The sequence below is a fragment of the Kwoniella shandongensis genome, chromosome 2 (genome assembly GCF_008629635.2).
Source record: "Kwoniella shandongensis chromosome 2, complete sequence".
NCBI classification, from domain to species: domain Eukaryota; kingdom Fungi; phylum Basidiomycota; class Tremellomycetes; order Tremellales; family Cryptococcaceae; genus Kwoniella; species Kwoniella shandongensis.
This window is the reverse complement of record NC_089288.1, coordinates 551145-570644: the sequence shown is the minus strand read 5'-3', so window position 1 is coordinate 570644 and position 19500 is coordinate 551145. Positions and strand designations below refer to the sequence as shown.

The window sequence follows — 19500 nt, the reverse complement described above, 5'->3', positions numbered from 1 at the left end:
TGAGTGTGTCTTGCTCAAATCCTTCTCTTACAGAAGCTATATCATCCCTCAACAAAGCCTCACAGCGCATCTATTGACTTTTGTCCGGACTATTCACATGACCCAACGTAGTCTTCATCAATGTCCGTTTTGCTCTAGGGACCTTGTTGTACCACACCGACCAGATTGAAGCAAGCTTGTATAATTGTCTGTAGAACTACCAGAGAAGGTCAATCATGCAGAACCAGGTGTTGGCATTCCCTGCCTACCAAATCTGGGTTGTGCCACACGGGAGTATTGACACGCCTCTGAATAGGAGTGCTACAACATAAGATGAGTGTGTATCTATAATGTTGATCGTCTGATGAGACAGGACAGGGGGACCATGTCTCTCGAAGGCGTACAAGAGCTTAGGGGGAAAATGTCAAAGGGAAGTATATGAGATGAGGCTGTTCCTTTCTGGTTTCCTCCCCTGATGAGATCGGAGGCAAAGCCTGCAATGAAAGGATATCTGTTATGGATGCCTTAGGAGTGGAGCAGCACTAAAGACATTGGTAAACATATGTACATAAGAATCACCTATTGTTTGCATGATCTCACTGATTTTCTCCAACCCACCTCAAACTCGGTTTCTAATCTTGCTTACCGAGTCGATCGGATTTCGGAGATCGGAGATCAACCGGATAAGACAGCCGATCACTATCCAGAGCTAGCATCGCAGATACACGTTCCAACTTTTCCACTTGCATCTCATCTGAAGTGTCATCATGACCTTTCTGATCTGTAGTCCACTTCCTCACGATGACACAAACAATACCTCAATCGCCGATAAAGCGCATACCAGACAATCCGCCTGTTGCAGAAGTCGAAGATGGTGGTCCTGGGATCGCTCCAGAGCTAGTTGAGAAACCTCATGTGTTCAAGTACGAGGTGAGTCATGTCCAAATGTAAAGTGGTTAGCTGGTCGTATGCTGATCGAGACTATGTACATAGGTCATTCAAGGTTACTTCATTCAAAATGGCCCGAAACCAAAACACTTGGAATTCGAACAAATAGTGAGCTTCTCGCTGTTGAGCAGACAAGGATCGTTGACTCATCAATCACCCTCTATGAGTTAGCTCAAACGAAACTTTGGTCTCATTGACGAGTCGCCTGAGCGATGGCAAAACCTCAAGGCTTCTGTGAAGAAGTTACAGAGTGAAGCCGAGGAAGGTGTGATTTACAAAGTCTTGTTCTTGGGTGAGTCTCATTGTAGCTCGACGGGTGCTCGCAGTGTGCTCTCATAACGCATGGGGAAGCAGCTCAGGCGTTTGAGGTCTAGACTCAGGCGTATCGAAATCAAGCTGACTACCTTCCTCACTCCTTTGTGTAGGACGACACGGCCAAGGGTGGCACAACTTTGCTGCGACCAAGTACGGTGTTGATGTGAGTGGGATCTGGTCTTCCTCCACAGTATCTCAGAACGGTCTATGTCGAGCTCTTGCTGACCACAAGTCCGTGCCATTCCCTTTTCACTATCACAATTGCTTGCTCCCCGCTTCTCACTGCCTAAATCCTCTTGCGCTCCGTGATCAGGCATGGGAGGACTACTGGACATACCTGTACGGTGATGGCGAGATCGTCTGGGGACCCGATGCCGAACTCACCCCACTCGGTGTATCTCAAGCTCAGGCGGTCCAGAGATGCTGGAAACAACAAGCTCCTTTCGGCCCTCCCATCGCCAAAGAGGAGTTGAGATGGTTCGCTTCACCTCTAACGAGAGCCGCTCACACGCTGGTGGAAAGCTGGGGGGAATTGTTGGCCGGGAGTCCGGAGGTGTGGGAGGATTTCAGAGAAATTCTTGGGAGTCATACTTGTGATCAGAGGTCTACGAAGGTGCGTTTGACTTCCTGTCGGCAGTCGTTCCCACGAACCATTGTCCCCTCTTTCTATAACTATGTAATAACAGTTGACTTGTGCACTGTGTTGTGGAAGAGAGATGAAGCCCGCTAACGATCTTTCCCGACAGACTCAAATACAAGAACGTTTTCCAAACTTCAAGATCGAAGAGGGCTTCACAGAGGAGGACGAGCTGTGGAAGCCTGATGATCGTGAGACGGACGCACATATGCAGATGAGATCCCAAAGGGCTATGGATCGGCTGTTTGGCGAGAACGGTGCCAAAGAGACTTGTGAGTGTGCTAACCCCTGAAAAGGGACCCCGCCCGGCTGGCGGTCACCTACCCCAAAGGAAGAGAGGTTTATCGCTGATCATCATACACCGCAGACATCTCGATCACAGCTCACTCTGCCATCTTCCAAAACCTACTCGCAGTCCTCAACCACCAACCGTACCCCTTCGCCACGGGTGAGATGATCCCGATGGTCATCAAAGCTACTCGTGTATCGTCGGATTCATGATAGATTATTACACACAGATTCATCTGTAGACAGGCAGCCTTGCGGAGGATTCAGAAGCAAACGCAATCCGTAGAGTGTTCTTTCTTGTGATTAAACTGGCCCGATGCGATATATACAGTTGTAAATAGAGGAAATGTATGACTGACGTGCGGTACGCAACTCACATTAGTCACGTAGACCTAAACGGGGATGTGGAACCCGACGTTAGGAAGGCTCATTGACTCCTCCCACAACCGAGACTTTGTGCCACTCGTGGAAGCTCAAATTGTGTGTGCCAGCCGACACGAACCACTGAGACCTCGGCACCCTCCCTCCACTATCGGACACGTCTTCCGTCGCAGAATCAAGTCGCAGTCTCAATCTAGGAAGGTGGAGGTCCGATAGCATAATCAGAATCAAACCCCGGAATCAAGTATGACGCGATGACGCATACTGGGTTTGTGCTATTTACGTTACCACCACCCTCCACCTCGCTCGCATCTATCCCCTAGCAATGTTGCTGGAATCGGGAACGGGAAGGTGCTACCACACCCTCATTAATCTTTCGATGGAATGGTCAGTACCAACAACTCACTGATATCTTGCCCCGGTTTATCGATCGGTCGATTCACGTAAACAATATAATGTTCAATCCCTCCTTTCTCGTCGTCGTTTGGCTTCCCCGCTTTCGCTGTTCACGTCATGCGAGACAGGTTATGACGCATACCTTATCACACGACAAGGTGTGTAGTGGGGGTCCATGCATACAACAACAACCCGGCGACTTCGTGTGGGATGTCGTGCTCTTTGCAATATGAACCGGTGTTAGCAAATCCCCATGGCATGAGCGACGTTGCGCTAACAGACCGACGGGCCGAGAAGCATATATAAAACACACACGCACTGGAACCAACCGTCGATGAACATTCACCCATACGACGTTACATAGGTTTAATCTGTAATATCATTGGAATCCACTACAAGCACTCTCACTCATTGACGTAGCTTATAGAAAACCACTCACGCATCATGCTGTCCAACGTCGCCCTCTTCCTTACGCTCTCTTCTTTGGTCGTCGCCGCTCCCGGCACCAAACGATGGACCGACAGCAATGCCAACTGCAAGACGTTCTATGCGGACATCGAAGCTCAGACTGATTCCAACCTAGACTTGGCATCAGTCATCGGTCCACCGTAAGTCACCGGTTTAACACTATAGGACTGGTCGTGCGTTATCTACAGTCTAGTTGTTGACATTTGTCTTTCACCTGCAGTCCCGCTAGTCAACAAGCTCTTGTTCAAGCTACCATAGACCAATTCGCCGCCGGCTCCACAGTCATGGCTGATATTGCAAATGCTTCCAAGATTGATGTCGAGGGCATTTATTCCCTCTGGTTCGAATATTGCGAGCCGAAGGAGGGAAAGCCAAAGGGCATTTTCCAGACTCACCATGGTCTGGTTGGTAACGCTGGATACTGGAACGTATTGCTGGAGTAAGTATGGTAGTCATAGCAACGTATTTGAACTCGAATTTCTGCTGACACGGGTTCGCGTCGTAGTGGCAAGACCGACAACTCGTTTGCCGAATCCGCCGCTGCAGCCGGATGGGGTGAGTTCTCAGACTTCCGACCCTTTTGCATCCCTTGTTCAGAATAGATAGGTGGCTAACCCACAATTAGCAACCCTTTCGTACGACCGTCTTGGTGTCGGCCGATCTGCCAAGCCTGACGGAACCAACGTTGTTCAAATCGCCTTGGAGACCGCTCAATCTATTGTTATTGCGGAGAAGCTCCGAGAGGGTAGTCTCGACAGTGTCGGATCTTTCGAGACCGTTGTCGGTGTAGGACACTGTGAGTGATTATATGCTTCGACTTCGCACGTGTGGAGCGCTGACCCGAGTCTCGTGACGCAGCTTATGGTTCTGCATTGCTCTCCGGGGTCGCTTCAGTTGCTCCCGACACTTTTGACGCTTTGATCCTTACCGGATTCACCGCCAATTCTACCACTGGTCCTCTCGGCTTGTTCGGTGTGTACCCGATCTTGACATCCTCGCTAAAAGGCCATACTGAAGTTTTTTCCTTCCATATAGCCTTCCAAAGCACCATCGCTTCTGTCGCATACCCCGATAGGTTCAGCGCCGATGCCAATGACTATGTCATTACTCCCTCGGTTTCCAATGACCAGTTGGGCTTCTTCCAGTGAGTATGGATCTGATTCACGTATTGTATACTGCTAATGAGTGCAAAAGCTACCCGAACTACACCCAGTCTGCCCTTGACAAGTTCACCGCTACCAAGGGGGAGTACACTCTCGGTCAGCAGAGTAAGTCGGGTCTCTCCTCACTGATGTCTTGGCTAACAGCACTATATCACTCAGACTCCATCTCTGGCCCGTTCTCTCTTACTCGAGACAACTTCACCAAGCCCGTGTTTGTTGTAACTGGCGAGAACGATGCTCCTTTCTGTGAGTATCATTCCAAGGTCAAGTAGGAATTGCTATCGTCTCGCAAGCGTTAACGAAACTTGATCTCGCTCAGGTGCTGCGAACTGCTATGTCACATCTCTCGGCGAGGGCAAGACTCAACTTGATACTGCCAAGGACCTTTACCCTTCCGTTTCCAACTTCGACACATACGTTGTCCCCGCCACAGGTCACGGTATCAACTTCCGTAAGTCCGCTCTGCAAGTCTCTTGGAATCACCTGTGACTAGCTACTGACAGAATTACTTTTGTGTGTGGCAGACACAACCGCGTATGAGGCGTACCAGAGGATTGTCAAGTTTGTCACCGACGCAGGACTTTAAGTCAAGCCACGATGGGCTAGGACTTTGATTATCCCTTATTTGTAGCTATGCGACTGGACATTGTTCACTTAAGTAAAGTATAATGTGGACTCTTCAAGAGTCGATGCACTAAAAATTGTTTGCGTGGTTATGATATCCTATCTAGTGCGCCGTGAACTCTTCTCGGAAAAGACAAGGCTAGGATACACCAAATGATCGCGCTTACACTACCCAACAGTCGATCAGTGGACTTAGCGATTTATTCTCGATCCATCTCTCGTATCTTTTAGACCCATTCTCCCAGCTATAATCACGCCTCTGACCAAAGATCGTCTCTATTCAAACTCTTTGTTCGAGTAACACCGACTTAGGCTGCAAGAGTGAAACCGTCGTAGTTGAGTGACCATCAGCTACGGAAACTCTTTGAGGCAGAAGCGATGATCTAAACCATTTGAGCTGCACCACGGAGAGGTGGGGAGAAAAAGAGCAAGCAATATCAGCACCAAGCTTCACAACTTGATAGAACCCCTCGATCGAGTAGGGTAGAACGAGGCGAGTCGGGAGAGTATACTGTATAGAAGACTCACGTAAGGTGTTGGCAAGCTTTAAAGGAGTTTCGGTCAAACCAATGTATTGTGCGGCGTCATTGCCCATATCACTGCTCATTTCAAGAATCAGTACGTGCTCATATTCTGGGCCGTTCTACGGGGACTATTGTCCAGTGATAAGAGCAGACTGGACTCACGTGTCGACTAATCCGGGGTTGATAGCTAAGACTGTCAATTCGGGATCTTCCGCGTGGATCTTGGCTACGACCATATTGATAGCGCACTAAGGGGAGAATGGGGTCCAGCAAGTCAGCCAGAGATACAAAATGGTTTCATGATTCTGCGTAAGTCAGGTCAACGAAAAAAGGGTTACCTTGGTAATGTTGTATGCAGCGAATCCGGCCGAGTGTTGTTGTGCGACAGTACCGGCTGCAGAACCAGGGATGACCAACTTGCCGTTGGAGCCAAGCAAACGCCTAGTAGCTTGGAAAAGTAAGATTGGACCTCGAACCTGTTTGAGACGCAGGAGAAGATCAGCTCCAATGCCGAATCTGGACAATTCGTGGCGTGAGTGCAGGACAGTCCATATCACGACAAACTGTATGCATACTGTAGATAACTTGGTACCTTTCATCTTCTTCAAGATCACAAAACTAACTTTATGCGCTTTAATTGACTATATTACAATATCGACTCCACATCTGGCTCACATACTGTATCCAAGAACTACACTCTACTTGCTGTGTCTGTCCGGTATCTCCAAATCCACTGATGTCCAATCGTGACCTCCTTGCCATGCTCCTTTGGTGTATATTATCGGTCCCTTTAACCATCCATAGCAAACAAGCCTTCATCGTGTTCGCCGACGTGTGGAGGTGTGGTTTCGCCGTTATCACTCGTCTCAGACCGAGCGATACCTCCCAGAGCCTTCGATCCCGCTCCTGATGCGACTCCAGCGGCTAGAGCACCGCCCAGACCACTAGGCGATCTAGGTCCATGGAGATGCAATCTCGATAGAGCAGAAGCCAGTCCACCGGGCAATGACTGACCCGGGGCATGTTCTTGTAGCGCCCTGCTGGAAGGGGAAGATGGGTCTCCGAGATTGCGGATGAGGTATGGTTCGCCGGTAGTCGGACCTCGGTTCTGTGGGATGTTTCGGATAGGACTGGTGGGAGTGGTTTGGGTAGGAGATCTCTGTTGGGTGAGAAGTGATGTTCGTTGTCCTTGTGGTTGAGCCGTCGCGGGACCAAACGCGAAGTCATCTTCAGCGCCATGTCGAGACTTGCGCGCATCTTCTCCTTCAGCTGACCAGAGTGATTGTAGGAATCCACCGGGTCCCATGGTGGGTCCAGCAGATTGGGCGAGTCGCTCTCCGTTCCACACGGGTGACACGAAAGCGGCATGGGAGGGAGAAGCGGAGAACGAATCTTGAGAATCACGTCGGGACATTCGTCGAGCTCGTTCTTGCGGAGTCAATAGGTCCGACAAGCTAGACGGTAGGAAGTCCTCACCGTGGTCTTCTTCGTCGATGAAGACATCCGCGGTGGACTTGGACGGTCGAGGAATCGGTCGTCGAGGCGACAGAGGCTCAGCAGGACCGTCAGATCGAGCCCAAATGGATTTCTGAAGCTTCGCACCATCACCTGCAAAGGAAGCTGAGAGAGGAACAGGTTGGGCAGCTCGATCAAGACCGGCAGAAGCATGCGAGAAAGAGCTGCTAAACACGGCAGCGCCAGCGGTGACAGGAGGCCGCAAAGGAGAGCCCAACGGATTGGTCGCACTGTTCTTTAGCGATAATGGACCGGGAACGGAACCATTTGCACCAAAGGAAGCAGACAAGGGCGATGGCCGACTTGGGCTTGATGCGAATGTAGGGATGGCGCGAGCGTGGGCGAACCCAGCAGAGGGCGAGTTCAGTTGAGCGCCAGAAGGTGGTCCGAAGGGCTCTCGAAGAGGCGATGAGGGCAACCGGCCAGCTGGAGGAGACTGCATCGAGGACGAGAGAGCTGATTTGATCGGAACAGGAGAAGCGATATGTTCTTCGTTTGCCGAAGGAATCTTCCTTCCGCTTGAGATAGCACTTCCATTGGCGGGACTGGATACCAAGCCATTGGAACCGACGGAGTCGGCACGTTCGCGAGCTTCCAGTTGCGCAGCTTTCTTGTTCTTCCTATCCATAGACATGGGTTCTCCGGGACGAACGTGAGCGAGGGCACCTGTGAGCAGCAATATGGTTAGATTCGCCGCATTCAAGCACAGTGGGTATTAGCTGAACGTACACTTGTGTCCAAACTTGCAGTTCCCCTTCAAGAACCATTGACAGACCTCTCGCTTGGCCGCTGAGAACGATATGGTATCAGCTGCTTGCTTCCAGCGTTGCGATGTCTAGCTTACAATCAGGTGCGGCGTGAGAAAATGGACAGCTATCGCCAGCGGTACAAGCGCCCGCCTTGAAGAATCGACAAGGGACGTGACTTAAAGCAGCAGCTGAGTTCCCAAAGCATCAGCTTGATTCCTGGACAGCTGGACCAGTATGTTAAGGGAGCTGTACTCACCTTTACCATCTCCATCTTTGTCTTCTTCTTTCTTCTCCTTCTTGTCCTTCTCTCTGCTCAAACCGCTCACAGCGGCACCACTGGATCCGCTCAATCCCGCAGACTTGACCTCTCTCTTCTCGAATCCGAATCCACCTACAGTTCTCTCAGGACCTTTTCCACCAGATAGACCAGCACTGCCATTCCCACTCCCATTGCCGTTACCGTTACCGCTTGCAGACTTGATACCACCGCTGAAACTTCCTGCACCAACTGATCCAGCTGTTCTCTCACGCCAATTATCGTCAGTGACGAACGAGCGACTGACGGAGCTGGACCCAGCAGGTCGTTTCCACGATGCGGCGGTTGCGCCACCGCCTGCAGGGCCGGGGGATGAGGGGGATGTACCGTGAGGCGAGTTGATGGAGATAGGAGTGGGACGAGAGCGTGATGGGATAGGTTTGGCAGAAGATGGAGAGAGCGGTGATGGTGATGGGAGTGGAACGGACATTTCGGATAAACGAAGGGGAGGTTCACAGATGTGACAAGGTGGGTAACGATGATATCAAGGTGATGTGATGTGAATGAAATGCGATGTGGTTGAATAGAGGTAGCGAGGTGTCCGCAATAAAGTGAGGTTTATCCTTTGATAGAAATACCGATTGCTTCAAGTGGATATGCCCTTTGTCAATCTATCTGACAGGGGATGTCTGTCCTCTGCACGTCCTTTGTACTGATCACACGGAAACGCGTAACAGAGGTGTATATGCTGTTTCGAGGACGGTGACAGCTTGGAGTGTGGGGAGGGTGCAAAGGTCTTGGATGAGTCGAGCTGATCGATTGTTGTGTCCCGGGTATAGATGTGTGAGTCGAAAGTGACGATATGTGGGGACGCGTTGGGAGGGAAACAGAGTAATGTCGACGACGTGGAGGTTTATTATGGTTTGAGATATGGAGGTGTTGATGGCAAGACTCAAGCAGGTGACTACACTCGATGTGTATGTCAAAGCGGAGATGTATCGTTTGATGAGGTTGAATACAGAACAGATAGAGATGCGCACACAGATGCAGTCAAGCACACTGTAGGTGACCTGATTTGTGGCTTATTGGACCTTGACTATCGATTGGGGTGATTGATTGCATTATTGCATTCAATGACTCAAGTCACTCGGTCTGTCATTACAACACGCTCGGACCTGATTCACCCCATCTCCCACTTACCCTGCCTCCCCGATTAGGATATTGTATCTAATACCGTACGCTTATTACCTACCCTGGCCTTAACCGACACGTCACGTCAATTTACACCATACAAGCATCCTTATCTCGCTCGCTTCGACGCTGATTGTCATGCATGTAGTTCTGGAAGTGTGCCTTTAACGGACATTATGACTACGCTCATGCATCGTTGAATGGTGCTATCACACCCTCATGTCACAACATAATCATGCATGGTCTCACACCCCTGGAAAAGGAGCAAGATCAAGACTAAACTAGGTGTCACGAAAAAAAGGCATCCACCATCCTCCTCTTCCTCAGCGTTGTCTGTGTCCCGCCCGTGAGAGTTGAATCTCTTGGCCACTATCCTCTGTTTCTGTCTGCCATCTGCTACTACCTCTGCTCCCTTACCGAGGTGCATCTCACCACCCCATCGACTGCAGTCTGATTTAAGCCCTAGCAGCCGCAGGAGCACCACCAGTAGGTTGCTGCTGGCCTGGTTGACCGCCTCGACCACCACGTGCACCTCCTCGTCCACCGCGACCCCCAGGCTGACCACCTCGCCCTTCTCTCCCTTGTCCTTGACCTGGCTGGCCGCCTCGTCCACCGTTCTGAGGCGGTCTGGGTCCGCTATTGTTGCTGTTGTTGTTGGGTCGTCGTCCATTGGCGACTCCGTTACCTCCGGAGGGCGGAGTCGGCGTAGACGAGTCCTGCGATGGGTTCGTTTGACCGTAGCTCTGAGACTGCGCCGGAGCTTGGGGTTGACTGGGTGGTGGGGGTTGAGAATATTGGGATGAAGGGGGTTGTTGATAAGCAGGGGAAGGAGCAGGGGGCTTTGCGGGCACTGAGGATCTCGACACAGCCGCATGGCGAGGCGGAGGAGACGGCTCGTCGGGGACACCGCTAGGGGCGACGTACAGAACAGGATCGATGACAGCAGGGATGGGAGCGATCTCAGTACCCAATTCGGATTCGATGCGGTACAGATTGTGTCTATCCTCGAGCTAGTACAAGGAGTCAGCACTCAGCTGTGACCACAACTATCGAATGGTTATTACTCACTGTAAGGAGGGAGATAGCGAGACCAAGATGACCAAAACGACCAGAACGACCACTAAACGCGAGGTCAGTAAGGACTTGACCGGTGTTTTCTTCAACTTACATTCGATGGAGATAAGACTCAGCGGTTCGTGGGAAATCAAAGTTGATGACCACATTCACTGCTTGAATATCGATACCACGTGTCAAGAGATCTGCATCCAGAAGAATGAGTGACCTTCTCTCGCAAGAACCTCTAGCTCCACGGGACAAACGCACCTGAACAGACCAAGTTTCGTGTCATACCGTTACGGAAATCGTGGAAGACGCGGTTTCGGTGCGCCTGAAGCATCTTTGCGTGGGAGTAGAAACAGGAGTAGCCGAGTTCAGTGATCTTCTTGGCGAGAAGCTCGACTCGGTTGGTAGAGTTACAGAAAATAATAGATTGGTTGATTTGAAGCTGACTATCAGCGATGCTTGTCAACCGATAGGCTTACCTTGGAGAAGAGGGTATTGAGGCAGTGAACCTTTTGTTTCTCTTCGACGTATGCGTAATATTGTGTAACACCTTTAAGCGTAAGCTCGTCCATCAAGTTGACCTCGAAAGGTTGAACCATGTGGCGATCCTGACAAAGCGTCAGCTGACTGACCTTGAAAGGGTGCGACGGATGCAGCTCACAGAGAACTCCTTGACTGTCCAAGGGAAAGTAGCTGAGAACAGCATGACTTGTCTTTCTTGCGGGCACAAGGCTAATAATTGCTCGATGACCGGTGTGAACTCCTCACTCAACAACTTATCCGCCTCGTCCATAACGTAGATACCACATTTCCCGAGATTTGCGATACCCTTGCCTCCAAGATCGAGAATACGACCAGGCGTACCGACGAGGATGTGAACGGGCTCTTGCAGTCGAAGGATGTCGTCTCGTAGAGTGGTACCACCGGTGGTGACCATGACTTGTAGGTTGGGGATGTGAGCACCGAGAGTTTTGCAGACTTGTGATGTTTGCAGGGCAAGTTCTCGGGTAGGAACCAGTAAGACAGCTTGGATATGTGAGTATGAGGTGTTAATTCGGTTGAGTGTGGGGATGATGAATGATGCGGTCTATTCCAGCCAGATATGTTAGCTTATGTGAAGATTCCAGACTGTCTTATAGTGCAACTGACTTTGCCGGTACCGTTCTTGGCTCGAGCTACACTCATACACATCAGTGGCAAACCAAATAGAAAGGAAGCGGTACTCACCAAGGATATCTCTGCCCGTCAAAGCCATAGGGATAGCTTGTTCTTGAATAGGACTTGGTCGTTCGAAACCAGCTGTGTAGATACCCATGAGGAGTTCTCGTCGGAGGTCGAAGTCATCGAAAGAGGAGCCCTCGGTAGCGGTGACATCCTATGATGACGACATTAGACCTTCATCTGCTTCTTCAGAAGAATGATACTACATACCTCAGTCTGAGGTCGATAGTCCTTGGGAGGTGCCACGAGGCCCTTCTTCCAATCTTGGTTTTGTGATCTTGACGTGTTATTTGTGGTCAGCGACTACATATCTCGCACATGGTCTAACCAAACGACTTACGATGATGATGAAGCCATGATGATTATTACAGGGAGGGAGAGGAAAGAAGGTCTTTGATGGTGTAGGGCGGTTCAAATTACAGTGAGACCGTGTGATATGAGTTGTAGTTGACCAGGGTGAACTGGTGGAAGTCTTTGAGATCGACAAGGCTACTGAATAAAATGTGATAGCCTATGTTCGTGCTCTCGTTGACCTCGAAATACTGGTGTATGAGCGACTCAGTCGTAAGGAAAGTGATTGATGGTCGACTCGAGAATAGTTGTGCTGCGGGTCGAGAGAAGTTGGTAGTTGTGAGTGTTGGGTTGTTTGGTATGTATCTACTTGTAGCGAAGCTTGTGGCTGTCTACGAGTGATGTGCGAGTGGGATGTTATTGTAGAGTTGAGGAGGGAGTGTGAAGCGGGAGAGCGAGATCAAGAAGGGAAAGGATGATGATGCTGAATTGTAACAGGAGCGAGAGAGTACAGCTACGAGCTAGGATGTCGTAGTGTGGAGGAATGCTTGTGCCAGATTGTTACCCACGTGGATGGGTATTACCGAGTCTCATTGTCGGGAATAAGTGATTTGTGGCAATCTTGATTTTAGGGGTCTGGGTGGCAGGAGACGAGATCTTTGACGCGTCTCTGATAGCAGCCACGAGGGAAAAGCGACCAAAGGTTGATTTAGGAACAACAGATGAACATGGTCAATGCTCATTCAACAAACTGACATCACACAACAATAATCGTCATCAAGCATCGTTCACTTGGCCACCTACTTTCATCACTGTACGAGGCCTGCTACTGACGACGTGGCATTCGCCTTTGGGTGCAGCACTGCTACTTTGTAGATCCCCAGCTTTCGGTAGTTGTCAACAACAACATCAACAAACCGTCGCCTCGGACACAGCCCGCCATCAACTTCCGACCTTACCTTTCAACGCTGTGTCGGGGCACACACGGTCCCACCCTCTGACGGAGTAGTGTGGGCCTAATCGTAATCAACACACAGACCACTTTTCGGCACATACTCTCTTCAGCATGGACCCCGCCAACCTCCTAAGGAGGGTAAACAGAGATAATAGGGACGTAGCAGCTGTTGCAGCGGCGCAGGCCGAGTTCAATGAGAAGAGGTCAGTCGTAGATCGTACACATCTATATGGAGATGGTGAAGCTAACATTGAGTGAAATTCTGCTGCTCCCTACCTTGCTCTCACTCTCACTCACTCCCACGACCCGCTATATGGATCTTCGCAATGGACCGTCTTATCTCACTAACTCGACGAACAATACCGCATCCCTCTCTTTTACCTTACGACTCTCCTCCGTCTTCAACGAACAGACGGATGTGGCTTCCCGACACTACGGAAGGATTCTTACCATGTTGGATCCGATCACAATCTGGCGACGAAAGCTCTCCAGATGCTACTGCCGAAGTTCAGATTTCCACAACGGGGGAGATGAAGACGGTACCGCTATATCAGCTGAGCCCGATGAACCCACCTCAATTTGATGGTGTAGAGGATATTGCGGATTTGACGCATCTGAACGAGGCGAGTGTGATCAATAATGTTAGAACGAGGTATGGAGCTGGTAGCATATATGTGAGTATCTGTCACCTTGCGTGCTGTTGCGAGAAGGAGACTCAATGCTAACGTTGTACCGACTTCTCCTTGACTGTTGACAGACATACTCTGGGTAAGTGAATCAGTTTGCTGGCGTACTAAAACAGCGCGACGCGGCGGAGGAATAGCTGACATGGCTCCCTTCTCAGTCTATTCTTGATATCACTCAATCCCTATCGACCACTGCCAATATATACACCTCGGATTATCGCTCAGTATCGGACGCGGAGAAGAGAAGAGAACCCACCTCACATCTTCGCGGTCGCCGAAAGAGCTTGGCAGCAGATTGGAGAGGAAAGGGAGAGTCAAAGCATCTTAATCACGTAGGTTTCGAGAGTCGTCCATTCTCTAGACTATGCGTTTGCTGATATCGCCAACACAGAGGAGAATCCGGCGCTGGTAAGACTGAAAACACCAAAAAGGTCATCCAGTACCTCGCTGCCATCGCCTCGGGAACCGTCCCTGCAGAGTCTGAAGCCTCTTCATCCTCTCTTTCCCGGAACAAATCACTCTCGCTACCTCCTGCATCTGGACTACCTCGATCCTCAAGTTTCAAGGGGAAAGACGCAGAAGATATCTCAGCTATAGCTCAATCCTCATCATCGACACTAGGTCTTCTGGAACAACAAATCCTACAAGCGAATCCTATTTTGGAAGCTTTCGGTAACGCCCAGACGATGAGGAACAACAACTCGAGTCGATTCGGTAAATTCATCAGGATCTTCTTCTCACCGACAGGTGCAATTGCAGGAGCGAATATAGACTGGTATCTGCTGGAGAAGAGTAGAGTGACAGCTAGAGCGGAAGGAGAGCGGAATTTCCATGTGTTCTACCAACTTCTGAAGGGTGCAAAGGAGGCTAAGCTTGCAGGTGAGTTGAGCCTGTTCCAAGATTTGACATATGAACACCACTGATGTTAGAAACAGATCGATTACTGCTAGATAGCGCACCGGAGAAGTACGACTTCCTGAGCAAATCACGATCGCAGATTGATGGAGTGGATGACCTGTCTGAATGGCGTCTGTTAAAGGTTAGTCAGACCAATCTTGCCTATTCTGTTAGTTGCTGACCGTCTTGTAGGACGCCTTGGGTGTTGTGGGCTTCACCGATTCCGAGCAGTTCGAGCTATTCCGAATCCCTGCTGTCATCCTTCACATCGGCAATCTCCTTCTGACCGGCTCAGCTTCAGATCAAGCCTTCCTTCCACCAAACATGCAGCCTATCGCCGACAAGATCTGTCATCTCCTGGGGATATCGGTGAAGGAGTTCACGAAATCGGTCCTGCAACCGAAAGTCAGAGCTGGTCGGGAATGGGTCACAAACGCTAGGAGTAAGAAGCAGGCTGAGGACGAGTTGGGAGCTCTGTGCAAATTCATGTATGAGAAGACATTCGGAAAGATGGTGGACAGGATCAACACCGCGCTCGATAGACCGAGTCCTAAAGCGTGAGTGATAATGAGACGTGATGCACTTTGGCTCGAATGATTGTCTAAACCGTATTGCCCTCCATCTAGCCTGTCCATCGGTGTTCTGGACATTGCTGGTTTCGAGATCTTTGGTGAGTGCAATTTGCATATCGGAGAGTGAAAGTCAACCTGACCCTATGTACGTCCCACAGTCGAAAACAGCTATGAACAGCTCCTTATCAACTTCACAAATGAGAAGCTGCAACAGTTCTTCAACTTCCATATGTTCACCCTCGAGCAGGAAGAGTACGCTCGAGAGGGTATCGAGTGGGATTACGTCAACTTTGGTCTCGACTTGCAACCCACTATCGAGCTGATCGAAAGCTCTCAACCGATCGGTATCCTGTCCTTATTGGACGAGGAGTGTATCATGCCGAAAGCGACGGACCTAACTTTCACCGAGAAGGTGCAAAATCTCTGGGAAACACCGAGGGGAGCTAGTCCTCAACATCCCGGATCCGCCAAGTTCAAAGCTACGCGATTCGGCGCTGGATTCGTCGTTAAGCATTACGCTGGTGATGTCGAGTATCGCACAACAGGCTGGTTGGAGAAGAACAAGGACCCGATCAACGAAGCTGTGGCACGACTACTCGCTCAATCCGAAATACCTTCTATTGCGACGCTCTTCGCAGAGTACTCGGAGGAAGCTGCTGCTGTCGGGGTGCACAAGAAGGTGAAGCGAGGAGCGTTCCGAACAGTCGGTCAAAGACACAAGGAGCAGCTCGGTCAATTGATGCAACAGCTCTCGAGCACCCAACCGCACTTTGTCAGATGTATCGTGCCAAACTCGGAAAAGAAACCAGGCAAAGTGGATGTCAACCTTGTCCTCGATCAGCTGCGATGTAACGGTGTCTTGGAGGGTATCAGAATAGCACGACTGGGTTATCCGAATCGACATTCCTTTGCCGAATTCCGACAACGATACGAGGTCCTCACACCAGGTGTCATACCTAAGGGTTATATGGATGGTCGAAAAGCTGCCGAAAGGATTGCAGAGGCTCTCGATCTTGACAAGCAATTCTTCAAGATCGGTGCGACCAAGATTTTCTTCAAAGCTGGCGTTCTCGCCGAACTCGAGGAGAGACGCGATAACCTTCTCACCGACTTGTTCCGACGTTTCCAATCGGCTGCGCGAATGCACGTAGCTCGACGACGAATACTCAAATTGATTAACCGTGCTCAAGCGGTCCGAACGATCCAACGGAACGCTCGGGTTTACCTTCAGCTTCGAGATTGGCCGTGGTGGTCACTCTATGTCAAAGTACGACCTCTGCTCGCTGCCACTCGGGCTGATGACGAGTTGGTTAAGAAACAGGCTGAGTTGGCCATGGCGAAAGAACGAGCAGAGAGGGATGAGATGGAGAAGAAGAAGCTGGAGGAGTTGAAGGCTTCTTTGGTGGCGGAGAAGTCAAAGATTGAGACGGATCTTTCCTCTGAGCGAGAACTTGGCAGGGAGAAGGACCTCATGCTCCAACGGTCAAAGGCTCGAGAGTCAGAGTTGGAGGAGAAGATCAGAACTCTCGAGGAGGACATAGACCTACTTGACGGTGAACGAGAACGAGCAGTTGCGGCCGCCGAGGCAGCGAAGGAAAGATTATCTCAAGTGCAAGCCGATTTCGAAGGACTGGTCGCCCAAGCGGCGGTTCTGGAGAAGCAAGGATCAGCTTGGCAAAAGAGGGAAGCGGAGCTCCTGAAAGACTCGAAAGAACGCACCTCAACGTACAGCAAACTGGAGAAGGAGAAGCAGGATCTCTCGAGGACGTTGGAAGAGCTGCGAAGGGATGTAACGCAGAAGGAGGAAGCGCTGAAGAGGGCGAAAGACAGGGCTGATGCGAATTCGCTGGAGATGGAGAAGAGGTTACAGCTGGAGCGAAGTAAAGCGTGAGTATCTCGGTACTGATTGTGCATTTGGTATATGCTGATCATTCGACTGCAGCGAATCGGGTAACTCCCAGGTATCAGCGATTAGCGAAGAGATGAGACGTGTCAAAGTTCAGTACGAGGAGCTCCAACAAGCCGTCCAACGACATGAGTCGACAATTGCTAGCAAGCAGCGGGACATTCTCGAGCTCGAGTCCCAGAGAACGAACAGCACCAAGGTGCAGGAGGCGAGTGATCAAGCCAAGGCAGCTTTGACTGTCAAGATCGAAGGTCTAAAGCAGGAGATCATCGCTCGCGAGAAAGAGAAGCACGCGGAGGTATTGGCTCGCCAGAAACTGGAGAGAGAGCTAGATGATCTGCGCCAGGTCATGGCCGCTAAATCTTCGGAAGACTCGAAACGACAGGAAGCGGATCGATCGAGAGAGCAGGAGATGAATCGACTGAGACAACAGGTCGGACAGCTTCAGAAATCACTCGACGACCAACGAGATGCGGCTCAACAGCTTGCGAATAAATTGAGAGTCGACGTGGAAGGCCTGAAACAAAGTCATACGGCCGCCCAGAGGGATCTCAAGTCCGCTCAAGCAGCATTGAAAGACAGGGAAGCGGCAGTCGGTCAGACGCAGACCAAGTTGACTGAGGCGGAGAACGCGAGGCGCAAGGTGGAAGCGGAACTGGCTGCTGTCAGAGAGCAACTGGCACAGACGGACAGCAAACTGCAGAGTACCGCTCGTGCTAGAGATGTGAGTCGACGTGCTAATGCCGCTGTGGAGAGCCCCTCTGACCTGCAAAATTTTGCTTAGGACATTGAAAAGAGAATGCAAGAACTTCAGGATGAATATAACGGTCTCGAAGACGCCGTACTTGATATCGAAGCGGACAAGGCGAACTGGGCCAAATCGCTCGACAACGTCAGCCGTCAGTTGCAGGATGAAACGACCAAACGACATCGATTTGAGCAAGAACTGCATAACAACCAAGAAGAACTCGCAGCGCACCGCAATGCATCCCTGCAGGCTGAGCGAGATCTCGCAAAGGCTGCCACGGAGATCAAAGCGCGAGACAAGGAGATCGACTTGCTTCGAAGTCGAGAGAACAAGACGGTGGTGGAGCATTACCATGTCTTGGAGAAAGCGAAGAAGTTCACTGATCAACAACTTGCTGAGCAAGTGCGGGAGAATGAACGTCTCAATACTCAGATGAAATCGTTGGAAACGCACCGAAATCGATTGAATGCGGATCTCGAAGACCTGGCCAGACAATACGACAAGCTGAAAGCTTCGAAGAGCAAAGAGGCTAGATCTGCAAGAGCATCCATGTCGGCCGAGGAGAAAGACGCAGTGTTGGCTCTTGAAGATGAGAAGAAGGCGAGACGAGTATTGGAATCGAGGATCGCTTCGCTGGAGAAAGATCTGCAAGACCAACGAAGACAAGCGTCAACGTCCACTTTGGGCAGTTCAAGTCGGTTGGAAGCGAAGTACTCCCGAGCCCAAGAAGATCTAATACGGCTGGATCAAGAACATCGTGCGGTTCTGGACCAGAACCAACGGTTATCAGGCGAAGTTGCGGAACTCCAACGTGCACTCGCTGCAGCTCGACCGACACCTACCCCATCTACGGAGAACCTCCGCCGCGAAGACCTACTGAGGGGATTACAACAATCTCACGATGCGTTGGGTAGAGATATGTCTGATCAACTGAGAAAGCTGAATGAAGCTACTCCGCTCACACCGTCCAGAAGACAAAACGTCGTCAATGGTCATGGAGGAGCGGTACCAGGCACCCCGACTCAGGATGCACTAGCTGCGAAGAGGGTGAGAGCGCTGGAGTTGGAGGTGGAGAATCTGAAAAGACAGCTGGAGGATGAGCAGGATGAGAAGGATTTCTTGGTGGAACAGATGGATAAGATGCAAGGAGGTTTGAGCAAGGGCGAGAAGGGGCCGTTCCCTTGTGAGTGGGATGTTCGTTATACGTAACACGAAACGGAACTAACTCGTCGTGTTCTGGCTCCGCAGATGAACAAGCCGTTTACTCACACTTCCGACTGAAGGCCAAATCACTCCGATCACAACTGGATCAGTAAGTCATTGAATACATGGAAGCGCACAGGAGCATGGCTGACATAACACCAACCACACAGCTGGCTCGCGATGGAAGACCTGAACAATTCTTCGTCAGGCGCCAATGGGAGCGGATCAAAGTTGACACCAAGCACATCGGCCAGTGCACCAAGGACGGAAGATGTGGTTCAGCTCAAACATCTCTTATCGCAATTCGATCCAGAGACATCACCAATGAGACAATCATAGTCTCCTCGCGAGAGAGAAGTATTAAGAGGGTTAGTAAGAGGTTAATCGCCAGGGAGAACGATGGAATGTGAAAGTGATCAAGTAAGAAGAGTAGATAGATACCACTGGACAATTTGAAGGTTTTGGATATGGGTTTGTGCGTATATATCCGTGATTTGTCTGTGTGTATGAAGTTGTCAAACGTCT

The 19500-nt window shown here is 50.5% G+C and overlaps 5 protein-coding genes across 5 annotated transcripts; 3 read left to right on the top strand and 2 right to left on the bottom strand.

Annotated features, from left to right (window-relative positions):
• Positions 1–780: 780 nt before the first annotated feature.
• On the top strand, positions 781–2380 carry CI109_100894 (uncharacterized protein; the record flags this gene model as incomplete). The annotated part of the gene is made up of 7 exons (XM_032007271.1): positions 781–909; positions 973–1035; positions 1099–1219; positions 1353–1405; positions 1556–1855; positions 1989–2151; positions 2247–2380. 7 exons carry the CDS (start codon positions 781–783, stop codon positions 2378–2380), a joined length of 963 nt encoding a protein of 320 aa, XP_031858503.1.
• A 1008-nt stretch (positions 2381–3388) lies between these two features.
• On the top strand, positions 3389–5161 carry CI109_100893 (uncharacterized protein; the record flags this gene model as incomplete). The annotated part of the gene is made up of 10 exons (XM_032007270.1): positions 3389–3552; positions 3633–3851; positions 3918–3967; positions 4038–4208; positions 4271–4384; positions 4448–4556; positions 4607–4680; positions 4735–4821; positions 4895–5026; positions 5100–5161. 10 exons carry the CDS (start codon positions 3389–3391, stop codon positions 5159–5161), a joined length of 1182 nt encoding a protein of 393 aa, XP_031858502.1.
• A 1352-nt stretch (positions 5162–6513) lies between these two features.
• CI109_100892 (uncharacterized protein) lies at positions 6514–8733 on the bottom strand (the record flags this gene model as incomplete). Its single annotated transcript, XM_032007268.1, has 4 exons — positions 6514–7904; positions 7968–8027; positions 8083–8175; positions 8244–8733. The coding sequence occupies 4 exons, from the start codon at positions 8731–8733 to the stop codon at positions 6514–6516; spliced, it is 2034 nt and encodes a 677-aa protein (XP_031858500.1).
• Positions 8734–9889: 1156 nt separating this feature from the next.
• CI109_100891 (uncharacterized protein) lies at positions 9890–12074 on the bottom strand (the record flags this gene model as incomplete). The annotated part of the gene is made up of 10 exons (XM_065966860.1): positions 9890–10444; positions 10503–10554; positions 10603–10693; positions 10758–10938; positions 11006–11104; positions 11158–11583; positions 11646–11671; positions 11724–11871; positions 11928–11994; positions 12058–12074. 10 exons carry the CDS (start codon positions 12072–12074, stop codon positions 9890–9892), a joined length of 1662 nt encoding a protein of 553 aa, XP_065822932.1.
• A 1215-nt stretch (positions 12075–13289) lies between these two features.
• Positions 13290–19314, top strand: CI109_100890 (uncharacterized protein; the record flags this gene model as incomplete). The annotated part of the gene is made up of 12 exons (XM_032007266.1): positions 13290–13637; positions 13721–13731; positions 13808–13981; positions 14041–14528; positions 14585–14688; positions 14739–15103; positions 15173–15216; positions 15277–17005; positions 17061–17748; positions 17809–18955; positions 19021–19084; positions 19146–19314. The coding sequence occupies 12 exons, from the start codon at positions 13290–13292 to the stop codon at positions 19312–19314; spliced, it is 5331 nt and encodes a 1776-aa protein (XP_031858498.1).
• Positions 19315–19500: the final 186 nt, after the last annotated feature.